At 27.7% G+C, this 22185-nt stretch overlaps 2 protein-coding genes and 1 long non-coding RNA gene across 5 annotated transcripts; 2 read left to right on the plus strand and 1 right to left on the minus strand.

Moving 5' to 3' along the window:
• Positions 1-889: 889 nt before the first annotated feature.
• LOC108753438 (ADP-ribosylation factor-binding protein GGA1) lies at positions 890-11268 on the plus strand. Of its 2 annotated transcripts, XM_018494997.1 has the most exons (10): positions 890-1093; positions 1889-2122; positions 3220-3393; positions 4370-4589; positions 5103-5438; positions 5586-5718; positions 6884-7227; positions 8238-8404; positions 9358-9468; positions 10730-11268. In XM_018494997.1, the coding sequence occupies exons 2-10, from the start codon at positions 1904-1906 to the stop codon at positions 10820-10822; spliced, it is 1797 nt and encodes a 598-aa protein (XP_018350499.1). In that variant the 5' UTR covers positions 890-1093; positions 1889-1903; the 3' UTR covers positions 10823-11268. The 2 variants fall into 2 exon arrangements, with proteins under 2 accessions (XP_018350499.1, XP_018350498.1); XM_018494996.1 differs by lacking the exon at positions 890-1093 and having other exon boundaries at positions 1849-2122.
• A 971-nt stretch (positions 11269-12239) lies between these two features.
• Positions 12240-17240, plus strand: LOC108753449 (target of rapamycin complex subunit lst8). Of its 2 annotated transcripts, XM_018495012.1 has the most exons (7): positions 12240-12634; positions 12895-13047; positions 14299-14360; positions 14449-14599; positions 15676-15878; positions 16438-16580; positions 16756-17240. In XM_018495012.1, exons 1-7 carry the CDS (start codon positions 12509-12511, stop codon positions 16878-16880), a joined length of 963 nt encoding a protein of 320 aa, XP_018350514.1. In that variant the 5' UTR covers positions 12240-12508; the 3' UTR covers positions 16881-17240. The 2 variants fall into 2 exon arrangements, with proteins under 2 accessions (XP_018350514.1, XP_018350515.1); XM_018495013.1 differs by lacking the exon at positions 12895-13047 and having other exon boundaries at positions 12483-12650.
• On the minus strand, positions 13127-13733 carry LOC108753450. Its single transcript, XR_001939622.1, has 3 exons — positions 13583-13733; positions 13283-13365; positions 13127-13199 (listed from the first exon to the last, which is right to left on the minus strand). It is a non-coding gene; the product is annotated as an uncharacterized LOC108753450 (long non-coding RNA).
• Positions 17241-22185: the final 4945 nt, after the last annotated feature.

The following is a 22185-nucleotide window of genomic DNA, read 5'->3' on the forward strand; positions in this document are numbered from 1 at the left end:
GTCAAATCGACATTAAAGTCAACGAAATTCCATCGAATCGAAATATTACTTAAAGCTTATTTTGATATTTATGCTTTATAAACATTTCTTAATAGAAGATGAATATATTCATCATTAGACTCCTAAACAAGCAAATTATACAGTTTTTGTTAAGACATCGATGTTAAATCATGTTCGAAATTATTTCGATTTTTCTTCGAACACAAAATTTTTCGAAAAGGAAATTATTATTGTGTATTAATTATATTTTATTTAAGACAAAGAGAACTTTCTTTTATTATTAAGACAAAGAATTTTCTTTTTTTTTTTTGTTTTAACAATAAAACATAATATTTAATGTACAATAATAATAATTTTATTTTTAAACATTTTTTATTTTATAAACTAATAATAATTAATTAAAGTCCACATACAAGGCAAGTAGAGTATTTGTGTGCACATTATTACACATGGATTTTTACGACATACCTCAAATTATTATGCAAGCAGCAGTAAACAACACTCTTACTTTAGATAAAAAGACAGCTGTTGTTTGTTTGAGTAAATGCGCATAGAGTCGCTGTTTAAATATTGCAACAGAGTATAAGTAACGTACATAAAAGGGAGATCCATACAAAACGGTAATAAAATTTCAAAAATCTTAAAAACTCAGTACAATACTGTAACAGAACCAACAGATCTAGAGGCATTCTACTCGATGTATTGAGAACAAAGTGAAAAATTTGAAAATAGAGATCTAGGTAGTCCCGTCCGTAGTGTATTGTACAAAAGACAACAGACAAAGCATTGCTTCCTAACATTGACTTTTAACTAACAAACACGTTTATAGTAAGACATAATTATGTATTCATCTCTTCTCACACTGTAAATGAATCTAATACATGAATTTATAGTTCTATTGCGTTTGGGCTCAAGTTCAGCGATCATGTCTGTAAAGGTTGCAATAGTGAATGTGGGGAAAAACCAAGACAGCAGCCAGCTTTATTTGCGAAGGATTATTCTGGGATTAAATGCTTGCTTCGCTTGAGCTTGCATAGCATTCCATTAATTTTCTTGTTTTAACAACCTGTTTAAAACCAATCGTATATTCAAGGTAAAATTTTTTTTTATAATTAATGTCTCATCATGAGCTATCATTTGGCATAAAATTCGATTCCAAAATCGAGGGCCGAAAAACGGGTGAAAAATTCATCTTTTTTGCGATCATTCTTTCAGCTTCCAACACAGTGGCGTAGTAAGGGAAGACAATGCCTGAGACAGAAACTTATACCTATTGTAACAAAAGAAAGTTTGCTTTAAAAGGTAACAATTTCACTAATTTAGTTGCTCTTCTTTTGTGTTTTGCTCGACATCTTTTGCCCCTTTCTGCTTATAACGAGAGGCGTTCCATTTAACGTTGCGAATATCATTTCATCCTTTTTGTTATCAAATATTAAACAAGGATGAGATAATGCACGCAAGCATGTGAACATTAAGTGAAACGCATTCAAGGAAGTATATGTATATACTATTGAATCAACGAGGGTCTTAGCAAGGGTATCTGCGGTGGGCCCCGCTCTCTCCGCCCTCTCTTCCTTTACTACGCTACTGCTTCGACATTGGATCAACACTGAATATTTGTAAAAATTCTCACTTGGGTATGTTATTATTTTTGTCAATTTCTTTCTCTACAAATACAATACATAGAAGTCAAATATGTTCGCTCGTGACCCAAAACCCTTAATAAAGAACCCCGAGGTTCTTTTAAAACAATATAAATAAAATAACAAAGATAACAAATACTTTGATCTTAATAAGATCTCAACAATAAGATCTTAACAAGATTTTGAGAATTTAAAATTTATAAAATTTTTACACGACTTGTATATGTAGATTTTTATTTTTCCAGTTATTAGATACTTGTATGAAGAGATGTGGTCCATTATTTCATGCGGAAGTTGGTAAATTTCGTTTTCTTAATGAGATGATAAAATTGGTTTCGCCAAAATATTTAGGTAATCGCACTACAGCGAGTGTACGGCAAAAAGTTCTGCAACTTCTTTATGCATGGATCAAAGAATATCCTCGCGAATCAAAAATTAAGGAGGCTTATGAAATGTTGAAGAAGCAAGGAGTCATCGAGGTTAGCTTTGTCAAATGTTTATATTAACATTTATATATAGTCTGACAATTATGTTTATAGATATTTTCCTGTTTTTCTAACATGGCAATATTAAAAACATAGCAAAGTATTCAATTAGTCGTTTATTTCGCAGTATTACATAGATCAATATAAGAATCATCAAAAACAATCTGGAACTCAGTTTACCACCTTATATACAGAGTTATAGAAATTATTCTAATTGATAAAAACAGTTGTATGTATAGATCCAAAAACCCTTTATTTTTCGAATTGTAAATAAAAAGTAAACATTTTTTTATTTACATCAGCAGAAATAATTACATAGTAAGCAGAAGATCAAATATACAAACATTTCACTTACACATTACCTGGATTTAAATCGATTAAAATCCTCTGAATTTTTAGTTGCAAGAGTATTTCAAGATATTTATTTACAGTAAAATTCAAATTATTTCCGAAATATTTAAATGTCTTTGATAATCATATCATATCAAGATATCGTAAATAAATAGAACGAACGAAACTGACCATGAGTTGAAAAGTGCTACTATTTTGCAATTTTTGTAATAGTTGACGAGATATTAATTTTTAAAACTTAATTTAGTTCGCCCTATCTGCTCATGAGAAGTGAATAAATTGCTAAAATCGCTAAAATAACTAAAATTTACCAAATTAAATAATTAAGATTTTAATAATTTCTGCGATTTATTTCTATCAGGAGCACCGCAAAAAAATGGATATTGTTGTATAGTTTACATTCACTTCTTCAGAGGGCAGTAGTGCGCGGACCATTTTACGATTACAGAAAAAAGGATCCTCTTGAATTTCTCTCTGTTTGAACTATAAATTATATTTAATTTCATTTTATGTATAAAATTAATTGTCAAAATGTTTTTAACTATATTTTTATTATAATTATTGTTATTATTGTGTAGGATTTCATCTTAATTTTATTACTATATATTTAACTCTATATATTTAAATATTATTTTTTTAATTATATTTGTTTAAATAGTATTCTAAATATTATTCAGATTGTATTATTAATTAGTTAATTATTAAAGATTTGCAATATACGGGATAAGAACAAATTACAGGAAGATGCTGCATTTATAATGGCAAACAATGAAGAAAGTAAAAAATCATCTAAGATAAAAAATAATATATTCGAAAATGAAGAGATGTCAAAGCATTTGCGTAGATTACTTCATAGTAAGGATCCTTCTGATTTACAATCTGCAAACCGACTGATTAAATTTATGGTGAAAGAGGTATCTACATTTTAGAGAGATATTTGATATAAAATCTTTAAAGAAATTGAAATTCAAATACAATCGACGCTCTTTACTCGCAGATCTTACGTATCCGATACGATAATCCGTGAATATGGAATGATTAAATATATGATAGTAAATGAGATGTGTTTAAAAAAAATTAAACAAAAATCAAAGAGAAAAATATTATTTTTATATTAAAAATATTATTTAAAATAAAATTAAATGTATAATGTATATGAAAATGTGTGTATATAATTAATATATAATATATAATTATATTACTTAATATATAATTTTAATTAATTTTAGTTGTTAATTGATTTGGAAAATTTATTTTATAAATAATACATAATTTATAGTAGTAATAAAAACATCAATACATTTCGTCAATATTGTTTGCACATATGTGAATGTCCTTCAATTTATTTTTGTTAAATTTATGGTTTTTATATTACTAAAAGATAAATTAAATTTTGTAGTGAAAACTATTACTCTACATTTTATAAATAAATGGAATAATGTGAGCATAAAATCTAACTAACTTTAGAGAAAAAGTTACATGATCACTATCTAGGAGTCAATAACTGAACTATAATTTTCAAATATTTTTTTATTTTATATAAAATTATTTAGCGTTGCGTTACTATCTATACTTTAATTGTGGAATTTACAATTCATTGTAATTAACGAAAAGATTTCCTTGTTGAAAGAATGATCCGTTGGATTTTAGATTAAATCAAGAATAATGATATAATTGCATACATGTACGATAAGTTGTATTCGCAAATATTGCAATATCTATCGCGAATAAAGAAATGCGATCACAGTTATATCGACTATGAATCGTGAATTCGAAAATAAGAAGCGTCGTCAATTGTATTTTTTTCTGTTTCTTATTTTGATATGCTTTAATTTTTGAATTTACATTCATATTTTTAAAGATTTTCATTACAGATATCTCTTTTTGTAGGATGAGGAACGACTGCAGTTAAACTCGCGAAGAGGCATGGAATTAGAATCTGTGCAAAATAATGTAATGCTACTGTCAGAAATGCTAGATTCGTATAATCAGAATGAAACTAGTACAGAGGATCTTGAATTAATGAAAGAGTTGTATCAAGCATGCGAGCGATTGAAACCTATTTTGTTGAGACTCGCCAGCGAAACTCAGGGCAATGTCGAAATGCTTGGTAGCTTGTCATATATTGTCATATCTAAACGATTTATTCATTTTTTAATAACTAGTCTAGAAAATTTTGTTTACGTTTATAATATAATTTAGTTTAAAAAATCAAAGCCGCAATTATACATATTTCAGAACTGAAAATCTGTACATTTTATATAATATAACGAGTCAAAAATATGTGAAGTACTTCAATTTAGATATCGAATTATTTTATAAAAATGACATATCATAAAGATACCTCCAGACGATATGGCCAATGTATACATCAACTTCGCACACATTCGCTAAATATTGACTACATTCGATATAGATAATTATGTATGTCATGTATGTGTATGATATTTGATAATGTTGGCATACATTGGCCATATCGTTTGGAGACGCCTTAAAATTGGATTATTGGACATCAATACCTATTACTTATTTATCTGCATCAATCTTTTTTGTTACCCTAATTTATATAATCAACAAATCATTAATATTTTTAATTAATTTTCTGTGCATTCTGTGACATCAGGTAATGTACTAGCTGCGAGTGATGAGTTGAATCAAGTTTTTGAGAAGTATACGTCTATTATCGTTCTTGGGCAATTCCCCAAATCCACGACAGAGGCTTCTAAGCCAACTTACAATGAACCATCCCTTCTGGATCTATCGTCTCCCACTGAGATGATTTCCTGTAAGAACAGTTTAAGTATGATGCAGAGCACATCGTCGACGGATCATCGCTCAGATATGGATGTGCTCGGAGATATCTTTAATGTACTAGAAAAACCAATAAAGTCTGAAACAAATTTTTTAATGCCAAACGCTATAATGCAACCAATTAGTATCTCGCCCATGAATAAGAAAAGTGAGCATAAATTGTAATTGAAAAAATTTAATGCAAATAATTAAAGACTTACAAAGTGATAAAGTACTTAATATTTTTTGCATTTTTTTAAATATTTATATTTATTCATTATATTGTACTATTCTTCTAAATGACGATAATCCGTAGGCGAAATTACCAACACTGACGAAGAAAAAATAGACAGTAAAGCAAAAGCATTGGAAGAATTGAACGAATTGGGCGAAACTTTACTTAAACAAAGTTTATCGGGTACAGTGTCAACTACACGCTTGTCACAAGGGTAAGCATATTTATGAATATTGGATGAAGATTGAATCTTAAATCTTAAATTTCGGAAGTGCTGAAAATAAAAAAAAAAACAAAAAAATAGTCTTAATCTCTAAACGGACATAAAAAACCTTCATAAAGCTTATATACTGATTATAAATAAGATATATCAAATTCGATTTTGCAGTGCCGAGAATAATTTTTAATTACTTTTAGTCAGAATTTATCTGTCGAGAAAACATGAGAGGTCGGGGATTTTATGACACTGATAATTGATCTGAGAGGAATATTAATAGCATTTTCTCTTGGCTGCACAATCGCCTACTAGTGCAACACTCAGACAGTTTATCGTGTTTCCATTTGAAAGTGGAAATCAAGCGGGAACAGGGTTTTAGCACAATAATGATGTAGTGTACACCATGATGTGCACCACTCTGATGTAGTGTAGCTGAGTGTCGCGCTTACACGCAACTGGTGCGGTGCGAGGGCTGCACCCAGTGTATCCCAAGAGAAAACGCTATAAGTTTACATAATTTTAGCAGATCATACAGTCGTATTGATAATATTCAAAATACTACGTCTGAAACCTACGGATTCTCTTCTACCAAGACTATATGATGTCTGTGAAGTCAGCACGACATTCTATTAATTTTCAAAAAATAATAATTGTTCCGGTAGCACTTTCTATTGTTCTACTGTTCTTTTAAAAATAATAAAATATTTTGTATTTTTAATATAAAAAAATCGAAAATATAGAAATGTTAACTTCACAGACATCATATAGTCTTGGTGAAAGAGAATCCGTAGGTTTCAGATATATTTTGAATATTATCAACACGATATCATAATTTCTGTGGCTAATAACTTGAGAGGTTCTTTATGAAAAAAAGTTTAATTATATCGATTAAAAAATATTTTAATATTATCTAGAAGAATATATAATAAAAAAATTTACGAAGTGCATTAATCTTAACAAAGTCAATCTCATAATTATTATGTATCTTTCAAAATTAAAAAATTTTTGTTTAAAACATTTTTTTATTAAAATAAATCATTATTAAAATAAATTTTACTGATATGTGATTTAACACTTTTTATTTATCCCACTTTAAATTCAATTGTATACTCAAAATATTTTCAAAACATACAATTAAAAAAAAATATTTGATTTTTTGCAGCAAAACAAATAATAACGTGACAAAAATTCAAAACATCTATGATTCCAGTAGAAAACAAAATTCGTCCTATAATTCTAATAATATGTCGCAACATATTGCAACAGAGCAACCGAATACGAGGAAATGTGAAAGAAATAGTAATTTAGACATTTTTGCATCTTCAAATTCATCAAAAATTAATGTTGGTTTGTGCAAGAAAAATAGTAATTCAGAAATAATGGATGTAAAAATACAATCGCAGGAAATAACGCAATTGCAGAATGGTATATCAAGGATAGCAAATATTGAGCCTGAAATCAAACCATTGACTGATATCACTGTCTGCCTTGAAGACATTAAACCAGGTTATTAGATAAATTTATCTATTATGATATTGTTTTATTTTGTTTATGTTTTTAATTTTTTTTATTCTATATTTCTTGGAGAATGATCCACCTATAAAATACCGGAATACTTCAAGAATTAAACCCGGTAGGCAAAAATGTTTCAGATAAAAGTGTTACATGATTTCAAGGAGGCTAAATAATGTAAAATTAATTTTCTAAAAATCGATTTTTCAAGATCGTACAAAAGTCACTTTCACTTTTTTTAATTTAATAATATGATTTTTTTTACATAATATAATTCCTCTAATTATATTCTGCATATAATAAAAAGTATGAAAATAGAATTATAAAAAAAACTATAGTTTCTTATATTATAATAAGTTATTTTATATTATATTTGGCATAAATATTGACTTAAAGAATTAAACATTTAAACTGTTCATTTTTTGGTAATTGTGCTTTTATGCCAAGAATAATGAGATGAATAATTGAATAAAACACATAATTGTTTATTTAAAAAATTATGTATATATTCTGCAATATGCAATACATTCTTTTTAAGGCAACTGTTTTTTCTTTACATTAATTGATGTATCTGATTATACATAAGTATTGGATATGATAATTAAAAAATTAATAGTTTACCAAAATATTTAATTTTTTATGTCAATATGTGTCAGAATATAGTATAAAAAAACATACAACTCTGAAAGTATTGATTTTTTATATCCTTACCTTAATACTTTTATATGCAGAATAATTTAGAGGAATATTATGTAAAATAATTATTATTCTATTTAAGAAAATCTCCATATGGCTTTAAAAAAATAGATTTTTGAAAATTGGTTTTATCATTATTTATATCCCATCGAGATATAACTTTTATCTAAAACATTTTTGCCTACCGAGTTTAATTTTCAACATATTTCTGTGTTTTGTTTTAGGTCACCGTGTATACATGCACGCGTGCATGTGTGCGCGTGTGCATGTGCATATAATTAAAAAAAATAATGCTAATTACTTTACAGGGACAAATCCACCTATAACAGTAATTGAGGAAAGAAATGGCATAAGTGTGGTGCTTCATTTTGCTCAGGATAGCCCTAGATCAGATGTATCTGTAATAGTAATTACTACAATGAGTAAAAACACAAAGCCACTTAGTAATTATTTATTTCAAGCGGTTGTGCCTAAGGTAAGTATTGTGAAGATTTAAAATTTTCTAAATTTCTCATATAAAGTACATGAATTTTCGATATAACTTAACACTTTCTTAATATACTTGCATAATAAGAAAGGAAATAAGTGCTTAGCACAAGTTTCCCTTCAGTTGTTATCATGTTGTTACCAAAATAGTAATTTCGTTTAAAGCAATCTAAAGGCTTTTTGCGAACAAGGGTTGTTTGCATAAACGTGCGGAAATGCTCTAGCATACTTATTGCTATAAAAGTTGCCATAATCTGTTGGAAAAACCATAAAATATATAGTTTATTTCTGTCAATTGAATGAAAATGGTGCGTTGTCGAGCAGTCTGTGGCACTGCCACTAGAGAGACGCAGCGAGTTTAATTTTTCAAATTTAAAAAACAACATAGAATAGGATTAAAGAACATTGAAAGATTTTTGTGTTCTAATAAAATAATTTTTTAAGAGGAATCAAAGACTCCAAGATAAAAGTATAATACATTTTTTGAAATATTTATCGTTAAGTAAATGAAATATACAGTCTATCTCGTACCAAAATCGTACCGAATAAATCTTTTTTTTATGACAATGGTTTTCTTTGAAATACCACCACAGATTATTGGCAACTCAAGATTTTAGGTAGAAACTGTTTTCTATGATTTTCAATAATCCATTGTACGATTGGTTATAAAAGAGCAACTATTGTTATCAAATTGCTTATAACTGTTAATGGTAATAAAAATCGACGGATATAAAATCGATGGATATAAAAATACGAGATTCTATAAAATCTTAAAGAATTTTGAATTTAAGTTCAATACATAAAAAAGATTTAACAGAAGATGGTAGAATCCCAAAGTTTCAAAAATCTTAATATTTAAGGATTATGAATATTTTTAGAGAAATTTTAAATCATTTAATTAAATAAATATTTTTAACTTTGATTTTGTATAATTATACATAGAAATGCAAATGTAGACTGCAGGCACCTTCTGGAACAAAGCTGCCACCGCATAATCCATTCCTCCCTCCATCCGCAATCACACAGATTATGCTGATTGCAAATCCTCTCAAGGTAATATAATTATATAATAATTATTCTTTTTAACACTAAATTAATAGTTCAATTATTTGAAATGAAAAACATTCAAAAATTAGTTAATATTATTAATACTATATTATTAATATGTATAACATAACGGTAACTTTGGTAAATATGCAGCTAATAAATAAGAGATTATTCTCAAATGACCTTGACATATGTTGTCAAGGTCATGACTTTGAATAATCTTGAACAAATTTTAGCTGTCACTCTTAATTCTTTAAAAAGTTATTAACAGAAAAAGTATCATAAATATTATATAATTTTCTGATATTCTATATATCATATAGACTATGAGCTTTTATACGGTACGTACTGAAGATAAGCTATGTTTACCTTTCTTATTGAAATCAACTAATGGATTAAATCGATGCAAGTATCATTTTGTATTTCCATATTACGCAGATTGTAATCGTATAGTACCATACGTATGAGCATAGTTGTCGTGCCGCAAGTAGAGAGTGTAGGGACATTCCTTTACATAGAAAGTCAGACACTTCTAGGTAGGGGAGGAGGTGAGGTAGACAGCTCTTAAAAGGAAAGAGGTGGGATGGAATTCGCTTCGCGTGGAAAGTTAGATGCTCCTAAAAAGGGAAGGGGTGGAATTCACTTTGCATGGAAAGTCGTACACCCCTAGGCAAGAGAGTACAAAACATTAATCTTGGTGCATAATTTTATAGCAAATTCTACACTTTTGTAAAATGATACACGTGCAACACGCGTAGAAAACGTGTGCAGTACGCAAAATACATAATATTTAACATCAATGTCCAGGGTCCTTCACTGTGTAATGGATTTAAGCGCGGGAATATTGGACCTGATTGAAAATCTTTAAACACATACCATTTGAAAACTATCGTAGCCTTAATATTTTGATATTAGAATTTTCGTTTAAATGACTTCAAGAATCTGTCATTAGCAGATGGTGCGTTAGAACAAAGACATTATATACACACTTGTATACATTTATAAAATATTTGTAAAACGTGAGATATTTAAAATTACTTTGCGCACGTGCGTATATTCATATATGTGCATGCGTGCATATCGTATATGCATAAAGTGAAAATGTTTTTGTATAAGTTATAACTAAAATAATATACAAAAACATTTTCACTTTATGCATATATATAGTAAATGTGAAGTAATGAGAAAGCAGTGCAAAGAAGATATTGATTTTATAAGTTTATAATTAATATTTCTTTTTATGTGGAAAATTGATTATTTCTTTCAGGAGCCTGTATCTTTGAAGTGTATGTTAAGCTACACAATGGACGATGAAACAGTTACAGAAATGGGTGAAGTGGACACGTTACCTAATCTGTGAGATTCAGTGATTCTCTGTTGTAAACTCCATACAATGCTACACTCATACTTGTCGTGTGTGCCCTCAGTAGGTTGAAAATGATATAATGTTTCAATTATTCAAAAATACAAGCAATTATAAAATTGTTAGACCTTTTTTGCGCTAATATAAGCTTAGATTATCTGCAGTTAAACCTTCATATTCTTAATAATTTTTCTCATTTTAATTTTTCCTTGAATGTCTAGTCTTACAGCTGCTGTACATAGTATGTGGAAATACTTGACGTGTTACTTACTACCGTATAGTAAGCGTTTCCATATCTTGTGTATAGAAGTCCTACTCTAATAACATTTATGAAAAATGAAAATGTATCATAATTTATTCGCATAATATTTTCATTTTACATATATATGATTGAATGAGAGAGCAGGAAGAAAGTTAAATTTATGAGTATTATGTTGTTAAGAATGCTATAGAAATCCATAAAAATACAGAATATATTTTAAAGACTATCTTGTAATTATGAATTCTGTATGGATTATCTTAAATGGATGAAGAAATAAAATGAAAGATGAAAAGTATACCAAATATTTCTTACAGAATGAGTTTTATAGGAGACAGTTTCTCATATTATGTCTAAATCATTATACATAGTAACAATGAAATCAGATTCTGAATGTAATTACAAATTTCAAATGATAATGTTTTTTTGTTTATTTACTGTATATACGCGTGCGTATCAACAAAAAGAAACTATAAGCCAGAGCACAGATTTTCGTATAATGCATAAAGCAAAATAAAATCAATCTGAGTCTTTTATTGTATAGAAGGAAAAGAAATGCAAGACTTTGATTGGATAATTTTTTTTATCTATACGAGTATAACGCATAATGCGTAAACCAATAACCATTTTCGGAAATTACGTATCACTTTTGTGGCACGTAGATAAAATCCGGTATTTATAGTATTTGATTTTTATATTTGAGACTAGCTTAAGATGTCATAAGCCATAATTAGAGAGTCGTATTAGTATTTTAAGACATTCTTTAAAACATTCTTAAAATAAAACGGAATCTATTAATTTAGATTTTAGTTATTTCAGCGATTTATTTTCATAAATTGCAATATAAAGATAATATACAATACATATAATATTTTATATGTATATATAAATATAAGAATGGATGCCTGTAATATTTTGCTAAAATAAAAATCAATTATATATTATTAAGAATACTTTATTTCAATAATACTGCAAAAAGCCATATATAATCAATGTCAATATTAATTAATATACTCAAGTTGTAGCGAAAGAAAAATTACGTGATTATAAATATATATGTAAAATATATTGTATATATATTTTCTTTATATTGCAATTTGTGGATGTACATAGCCGGACTTACGCTTAACATCAATTTTTTATTTAAATAATGAGGCACCATCAATTTTTCGCCGCTACGACTTTATCAGCAGTGTCGATAATGTGATACGTAGTTTGCATCATTCTGTAAAATTGATGTTGGTGTCGCTAGTGGACGAAAATTTTTAGAGGGACCACGAACCTCTTTCTTGACTATGTCTGTGATGAAGATATATAAGTATAATTTTATTGATATTTTGTTTGGTGTAGCTAATCTGAATAATTATATTACCAGTTTTAATTTTTTTAAATTTGTGATATAAATAAATTGAAGTAAATTGAGAATGACTGCTGATTGTGCAATTAGCAATGAACAAGTGATTTTTGTTACGGGAGGTTATGATCATACTATCAAAATATGGCAACCGCACACAGGCGTCTGTCAACGTACTTGTCAACATACGGATTCTGTATCCTTTACTACATGTGTAAACGAAAAAATATTTTGCATATATTGTACAGTTTTTGTTCTATTAAATTATATTCAGTAAATATATTATTAAAACAAGTCTTACATTTATTGTAGAATAAAATAAAATAGCAATTATAATTTTATATTGCGCTTATAATAGAGAAATTTTTTAAAATTTTACATATTTTAGTTATTAATAAGAAATTTTTTAAAGCTTTTTCAATGCGAATTTGTTAGTATCTTTAACAAGATTTACAGCAAGTTAACGCATTGGATATCACACCAGACAAATATGTTGTAGCTGCTGCTGGATATCAGCATATACGAATGTATGATCTAGCTTCAAATAATCCTAATCCAGTTATCAACTATGAAGGAGTATCAAAAAATATTACCAGTTTAGGTTTTCAGGTTTTCTGATTATATTATATATTTTTTTATATATAGAATAATTTTTCATATTTTACAAATGTACTTACTTTTATACAGAGTCCCAGATAATCAAGCATGTCTCACAAAAATCATGCAAGCCTATAATTGCTTATGTCTCTAATAAATTGTTGCTATAATTGTGACAGATAGATCGTTATTAAAAATTTGTATTAAGTATGATTTATATACCAGTATCATTCATATACTAATTTACCACTTAATTTCATCTGCTGCTTTGCATTCTTCCTTATGTCAACATGTTTACAGATAGCTTTGTATAATAGTATAGTTGTAGAACTACAACATAATACAAGATATTAGAATGCCAGATTAAATGTCATCCAATATTTTTATAGGTTACATATAATATATCTTATTCAAATTGACCATGTCATACACTTGATATTATATAAATAAAAAATAATATATTGTATATATTTATTATATAAATATGTTATAGAAATGTATTAGAAATATATAAATAAAATTTGTAGTCAATAATGTAAATTGTTACACATGTTTTAAAACTTGAATTTTCTGATATCTTTTGAAAATGTTTGAAAAACGTCTTAAAGACATCTAGTTCAAGACGTTTTTTGGATATTCTTTCAGACATGCATGTTCTCTGGATTGTTCCATTTTTAAATAAACTTCAGCTCACTCCAATTTTCTTATTTTTTTATGTTCTTACTCTTTTACTCTTTTGTCTATCCATTAAATAAATTATAATATAGTTTATTTAATACGAGGACAGAACAACCGGCTCTAAATTAGTCAATTATCGATGTGTGCAACAGCTCTTTCTCTCGTATACACGAGCGCGCGCGCACGCACAAATATTTCATACAAAAATTGAAAGGTTTGAATAAATGCATCAAATGATGAAACTCTGCATTTGACTTTGAACGCAAGTATGGAAAAGCTCTCAAAATTAAGTCCAACATTTTTAATAAAAACTCGCTTTTTATTTAATGTGTTTTTGTATATTTAACATTAAGATCTTTTTAAAACACACGAATGAAACTTCTTTTGATTAAATATTTTTTGAGATATGGGTTGACAAAGGTTTGGTATTGCTGGCATTAATGTTATTCAAGATGTCTGACCGATGGCTAGAACTTCTTGAATATTGTTCAGGGTCATGACCTTGATAATAACTTATCAAGGTCAAGACCACTGAAAGTTGTTCCTCATTTTCACTTTTCAAAAGGAAATATTTCTTACAAATAGGAGGAAGGAAAGTGGATGTATACAGGAGGAGAAGATTGTTCTGCAAGAGTATGGGATTTGAGGTAAATTTTATACAGAAACATACACACACACACACAAGAATGGTTTATATTTTTTATTCTATTTTCAATAATATAAATTTAATGATAGATCTAGCAGCTTTCAATGCCAAAGAATATTTCAAGTTTCTGCACCTGTAAATTGTGTATGTTTACACCCCAATCAAGCAGAACTAATTGTTGGCGATCAAAGTGGAGTCATACATTTATGGGATCTTCGTTCTGATCATAATGAACAATTAGTATGTTATTTTTTTATATCTGAAAATTTTACAATAAGTCAGAAACGAGATTATGGGAGCTTTCCAATACAGTGAATCATTTATCTTATCCTTGTTTTCTGCCAATGTTAAACAAAGATGAAGTGATTACTGTGTTACACAGTGTCTGCTTGTTGGAAAACTTCCTATATGAATAAATCAACTAAGAAGCACCATTACGATTAAAGTTAGATATTATAGTAATAACTCAACATGAAATTTATTTTAAATATATTTTACTTCACGTGATCACCCCAAGGGAAGATTTGACTTCAAATTGCGCACTTCTAATTGCGCACCGATTACTTACGCTGAGGACTCCCTGCAATGCAGACGTCCATCCAATTCAACCGAAATACCACATGTGATAATATTTGTTATAACTAATATGTATAGAAAGAAGTTCTGCGTAAGCAATCGGCGTACAATCAGCTGAAATAAAATGTATTTTAAATAAATTACATATATAGGATTATTATTCCAACATCTAACTTTTAGTAGCACTTCTTACTTAGTTGAAAATTTTACATATATATGTTTAGAAACTAAATTTGCGAGGAATTACAAGGATATTACTTTCTATTATATATCTATATTAAAACATTTATATAAATAATGTACAACGTGTCCGGCAAGTTTTAACAAAGTGCTCATGCAGGTAGAGTGGATTAAACTAAATCGAAAGTTCTATATCTCGAAATTGCCAAGCACATATCTGTTCCAACTATTGCCAATGTCAAGTATAAGCACATAGCAGCTAGTATAAATATGACTACTCAACACGGGGAGTTGTTTCTTTTACGCTCGTGCGTAACTATTGCCATTTGTAGTAAATAATTCCACATGTATTTAGCAATCACGACCGATAAGCCGAGTGGATGATACATACTTGTTTGGCAATCTTTAGTAATTAATCTCGTAAATTATTACGAAAATAGCACAAACTGTATATAGGAGACTTTTGACTCAATTTAGTCCGCGCTACTTGCACACAAGCGCTTTGTCAAAAAACCGGATACCATGTATATAATTTATTATTTACATATTTTTTATTATAGATTCCTGAAGCTGAATCTTCGATTCAGGATATTACAATAGATCAAGATGGCACTTATATGGCGGCAGTAAATAATAAAGGACACTGCTATATTTGGACGCTTTCAGGAGGCATAGGAGAGGAACCTACAAAACTTAATCCTCGTCATAAACTTTTAGCTCATAAACGTTATGCCCTTCGCTGCAAATTTAGTCCTGATTCTACGTGAGTATTTCCTTATTTTTATGATAGAAATTTTTTAAATTATTTTTAAGGATTTATTTATGTACATGTTATATAAGAGTACAGGGTGTCCTGGAATAACGGGATTACTTTTCGTGAGCGAATTAAACTGAGTCAAAAAGTTGCCTATCATTTTGCAATAATTAATTTTCGCAATAATTAATGAGATATTAACTTTTAAAGATCACCGAATAACACGGCTTACCGCCGTGATATAAAAAGTAAGGTGTACCATTCCCATGAATATGCAGTAGCAGAGTAAATTTCTAGTCAAATTGGCTGTTTCACTATATGAGCAATATTATACGCAAGAAAATACATTTATATCAAATTTGATAGATTGTTTTCAATATATTGCTATCGCCATTATGCACAATGTTATATCATTTTTTTACATTATAAGTCTATTCATAGGTGTAATCGAGCCCTCCACGAAAATGTTTATTATAAAATGTTAACAAAGAAATAATAACATGCTATCTTCAACAATTTTTTATACCCTTTATTGAATATAGCTTTATATTCGAATTAATTTATTAAGATCGTTGGTAACAACATCGGCTGATGAAACTGCGCGAGTATGGAGAACAACAGATTTTTCCGAAGTACAAGTACTTCAACATGAGGAAAAGCGTTGGGTTTGGGATGCAGCATTCAGTGCAGATTCTCAATATGTATTTACTGGTGAGTATCTCTTCTTTTTAAACATTCTCTTTCCTTAATAATAAGAATTTGCACGTAAATATATGTATACTTATGTAATTTGTAATAAATATTCCGATTCATAATTTGTTCAAAAATTTGTAATCAAAGTTTTATAAATATCTAGTATACTTTTACTTTATTTTATATATTACAGCTTCTTCAGATGGAGTTGCAAGATTGTGGAATGCATCTACAGGAACAGTAGAACGAGAATATCAAGGTCATCAAAAAGCTGTCACAGCTCTTGCTTTTCGCGATGAAATTGTCTCCGCGAGTTAAAAATAAAAAATAAATATTTAAATATTAGATTTAGCATCACTATGTGAGTCACTATGAGTGACTCAATCTTAAATGAGAATGAATTTTTATACAGAAATTATGCGTTTTGCGGATTATCTCCATGTCTAAATTCATTCTTAGAATGCCAACGTTTCATCAACATTGCAGTTCACTTAATCAGGGCGAGGAACAGCCTGATACTAGAATGATTTTTTATAATTTATTTAAATTAATTTAAAGACATACTTACCTTAGTGAGATTGAGTCTAGGACCTCTGGATTACAAGTTTTCTACGTTACGTGCTACATGATTTCTTCAATTGATGAATGTGTTACTTACTGTCTATTTATATTATAAAGCGCGCATAATTATTTAAATATAATAACAAAATAATGTAATTTAATAAATATAATAAAAATTAAACAATTTACATTAAAATTATTGTCATGACATTGAGTAAAAATCTAATCTCGCTTGGGTCGATGTCGTGCCGTAACTGTGATGTGGACGTCCATCCAAAGAATGCCTATTGTATATATAGTTCGTTCCAAATCTGGATAATGGATACCTAAAGATTGTCCTTTGGGCGTCTTTTCCTCATGGACATAATCAGGACATGAAATGAACACTAAATGGGCATTCTTCAAACGGGACGCTCCTGTGTTGTGTGAGCTAAGATTGCACAAAATATTAAATTTACCTCTTTCGTATAATATGATAGATAAATAAAATAATAACAAATAAATACTCTTTTGTAAAAAAGAAATAAATAATCATTATTGTTATAAATTTGGAAATAATATAACGATATTAAAGAACTAGAAAGGATACAGGCAGTAGGAGTCAAGCGCAGAAGACGTCGAGCAAATAATATATCTGAAGTGTGAAACTTCTTTATTCATTAGAATGCGCTTATATGTTTCGGCTCACTTTTGAGTCCTCCTCAAACAACACAAACTAATATAAATAAACTGTGAATAAAAATTATCCTATCATAGTGAGTTCCCCTACTTCGAGAATTTAAATATCAGAATTAAACCCAAAAAGAGTGAAAGAAAAACAAACGATTGATTAACATTTCAATGTAAAATTTTTTATTTGTAAGCTTCAATAATACTAGCTAAAAAATAAAGTGACTCACTGTGTCTGATATTGATTGGTCAAAATATCGAGAACCGGTTTTTTAATAATTCATAATAATGTTTGCGATATAATTTGTGATTTGTGATCAGGGTGAGCGTCCTTATTTTCGGGATATTTAATCTTAAGATTTTTGATAAATTATTTTTTCATATTTCTCTATTTCGATATTTCCATTATTTCCTTTTTTTCGTTCATTTTTCTTTTTTCTTTTTCTTTTACTCTTTTTGGGTTTAATTCTGGTATTTAAATTCTCGAGATAGAGGAGCTCACCATAATAGGATAATTTTTATTCACAGTTTATTTATGTTTGTGTTGTCTCTGAGGAAGGCTCAAAAGTGAGTCGAACATGTAAGCGCGTTTTAATGAATAAAGAAGTTTCACTCTTCATAGATATATTATTTGCGCGATGTCTTCTGCACTTGACTCCTACTGCCCGTATCCTTTCCAGTTCTTTGATTTATAAGGAGTCTTGGTTAGTTTGATTTGTAATAACGATATTAAACATCAGAAAAAATTAAATAAAAAGAGGTGCTAATAATAAAAGTGTAACGTAATTAACATTTTGAATATATATTTATTTCTTATTTTCTAGCTTTTTGTTCGATTTTGTGTATCATTTAACTACTTACATTACTATAGTCGATTAAAATCGCAAATTTACATTTCTATGGATAACAACAAAATGAAGCAGGATACATTCTAAGAAGACAGACTAATTTGCTTATTTAAACGCATAAATGGAAACACTGTAGCTTGTAACGAATTATGTTGTTATAAAAATTCTATTATATTTTACGCAAAATGTTATAGTTTACATTTCTGGAATATTTAAATCTTTCATAATTTTTTTCTTTTTTCAAAAAGTAATTATACATTTAAAGATCTAAAGATTTATATAGTTATATAGAAAATAAAAATAAAAAAGTGTTAAATATCTGGATTTTTAAGAATAGAAAAATCAAATCAACCAAATTTCTAAAAAGTACTTAAAAATCTTTCAAAAATGCGTTGGGAATACAATTTATAAGAAGGGATTCTTACAATTAGTTCCATAAACAGAAAAGAATAAAGAATTCAAAAGGTAAAGTAAAATATTGTTTACAAGAAAAGTAAATAATAAAAGAGATATGTAATCAATACTTCGGCATTTTATGTAATTTTAACTCTGTGACTTTTTTAATATTACTTATTAGCTTTAACATTAAAACATTTTGGAATTATTAATAACAAAATTTTATAATTCGTCACCTTTTTGTACTTTGTACCATGTTACAGAGATCATAATTATGATCACGATCAAGATCTTCACAATCGATTTTCGCTCGCTTATATACATTCATTTAATAATAGTCACTACTGTCACAGCTTTATTTGTTTGCATTTAAAGAAATTTAAAATAAATAATGTCGTTGTGAGATGTTTTTTTCAACAAAAAAGAGTCATTTACAATATATACAATTAACATAATTCAAATAACAATTTTCATACATATTCCTAAACGTTTGTATGTGTTTGCATAACAACGCGGTACAATAAATTAATTTATTTTAGAACTATGTATAATCGCAATTTATTTTATACAATAAACATAATTAATATTCAATCCTCAATCTCAATTCTATTACATATTTGACTAATAACACACATCAAGTATAATCAATTAATGTTTCTTAGACCCTCTTTAAGACACACACTTAAATTGTATATTTACCTTCTTCTTTCGTTTTTTGTTTAAAGCTTCTATTAAATTTATTTAATTATTCACTGACATGAAGATATTATAATAAAACATGTTGATAATTTTCGCATCTGCTCTTTTTCTATAATATTTGTCTTTATTCTATCTCTTACAGAATGTTGTTAATAAATAATTACAATTTGTAATTATTTATTATATGCAAGGTATTCTAAAAAATGTAAAATTTCTTTATTTTTTTATTAATTGAAAAACGTTAGTCCATATTCGTACTTCCGATTAGTGTTGCATTTAACATTAAATCTAGTCAATTATGAATCTGAGGTTACTTAATTTAATATAAACAATATATGTTACATACAAATATAATTTAATGTTATAAAAGTATTATCATATTTTAAGGAAAATATAAAAGGAATGTTTAAATAAATTTCAAATGAGTTGTGATATTAATTAAAAGTAATATCAATTTATCTTTCAAAATAGCATTCTCCCTCTCTATATTTTCTTAGAAATAAAACTACTGTGATACATATATTTTTAGAATATCTTGTATATTTCTTAGGCATATAGTTAACTTCTTAATACAATTGAACATGCTATTTATGAAAAATTAACACAATAATATTTTATAAAAAGAGACTTTAAAACAATAGACCACATGATGTATCAATTATTCGTCATCTTTTTTTTTATAAATCTTCGACTTTGTTCGGTTTTGCCTTCATCTCTAAGATGACCAATAATATTATAATTTTTGTTCATTCAGTTTTGTATACCTTATAACATTAAATAAAAACATGCTCTTGCTTTTATCTGTAAATCTGCAATGTTTATTTGCAATGTAAGTAATTGAAAAAATAGCCAAAGATTATGAGATATAATCATGAATGTTTCTAATGAATTTATCGACCTAGATATATTATACATACATTATATAAGAATCTATTATTATAGAAAGAATGAGTGTTTATTTTAAGAAATTATGAAAAACAATGATTGATAAAGTGCAAACAAATATTAGTAATAATATCTATATTTCATGGTATTAAAGTAATATTACCCGAAAAAAAATGTTATATATGGATATATTTTATATGGATAAATAATTATATATAATTGTATATAAAATGTCAGTTTTTTATATAATTATATATAATTTTATATAATTATATATGAAACTTTTTTTCCGGTATATAAATATGTATAATAAAAATAAATAATATCATAGATTTTTGAATGATCTAAATTGTATCAAACTTCTTGAAATTTAAGGATATGTTAAAGCAAAAAATTAGAGATCCAAGAATTTACTTTCTACGTATTGAATTTGTAGCCACAAATGTGATATGCAGGATTAAAATTTGTAACATTAAGAGAATCATAAAGACGATTAGTCATATCATAAATAGCACACACAGACGATTTACGTGTCATTGACACATTACTACATACATCAATATTTCACATAAATTTTCGTATAATATATAACATTTTAATTAGACGTCTAAATCCAATTTTATGAACTCCATGTTGTTTCTTCGTACAAACTATTAGTTTGTGGACTACTATTTCGTAAGTACAGACTGCATAGCTTTTATACAAAGCAAATATTGTCACGAGGTGACAGCTTTAGAATTAGTAGCCCACAGACTATAATAATTTGCACGAAGAAGCAACGTGGAACTCTTAAAATTGAAGGCATCTAATTAAAACGTTATATGAAAATTAATGTGTGTGTGTATAGGGCATGTGAGTGAGTTATGTCAATGAACATAAACCATCTGTGTATTGGTACTATTTGCAATACTACTAATTGTCTTTAGAATGCTCTTAAAAGAACTATTGAAATTAGAAAATAAAATAAAAAATCAGTTTTGTAAAATGTTTCGTAAACAGATTACTTGAACTTTTATTCTCGAATTTTTACACTTTCAAATTTTTGTCATTATCTTAGATTCATAATTCTGTTGATAGATTTTTAAATTATCCATTTAGTTTTAAATTATCTATTTTTTTAGTTTATTTAATTTGTTTTAGTTTGTAAATCCTTGAACCTCTATATTTTGAAATTCTTTCTTTAGTCTTAATATAATATTTAAACTTCTAAATTTTAGCATGATCTCCGATATTTATATTTTTAAGGCCTGTTTTCACAATATGTGATTATCTAAAGAATAAAAGTTACTAAAAGATTCAATGAAATTCATTCACGAATTTTTTGGTAACCTTTAATCTTTAAGCCTAATCTACATTCGTCGTATCGTAGCTGTCGCAGGTAAACTTGTTGCATCAGCCAATCCGATGCGTCAATTTTAAAGTCATACAATATACTTACGACTCTTGCGATGTTACGATATGACCTTTTATGTATTTATATATGACCTTTTATTTTCAACTATTTGAATATTTTAGTTTTCCTTTCTTCTTTAGTACTTCATATTTATTTCAGTAAATTAATATAA

The sequence above is a fragment of the Trachymyrmex septentrionalis genome, unplaced genomic scaffold (genome assembly GCF_001594115.1).
Source record: "Trachymyrmex septentrionalis isolate Tsep2-gDNA-1 unplaced genomic scaffold, Tsep1.0 scaffold7, whole genome shotgun sequence".
In the NCBI taxonomy this organism is placed as follows: domain Eukaryota; kingdom Metazoa; phylum Arthropoda; class Insecta; order Hymenoptera; family Formicidae; genus Trachymyrmex; species Trachymyrmex septentrionalis.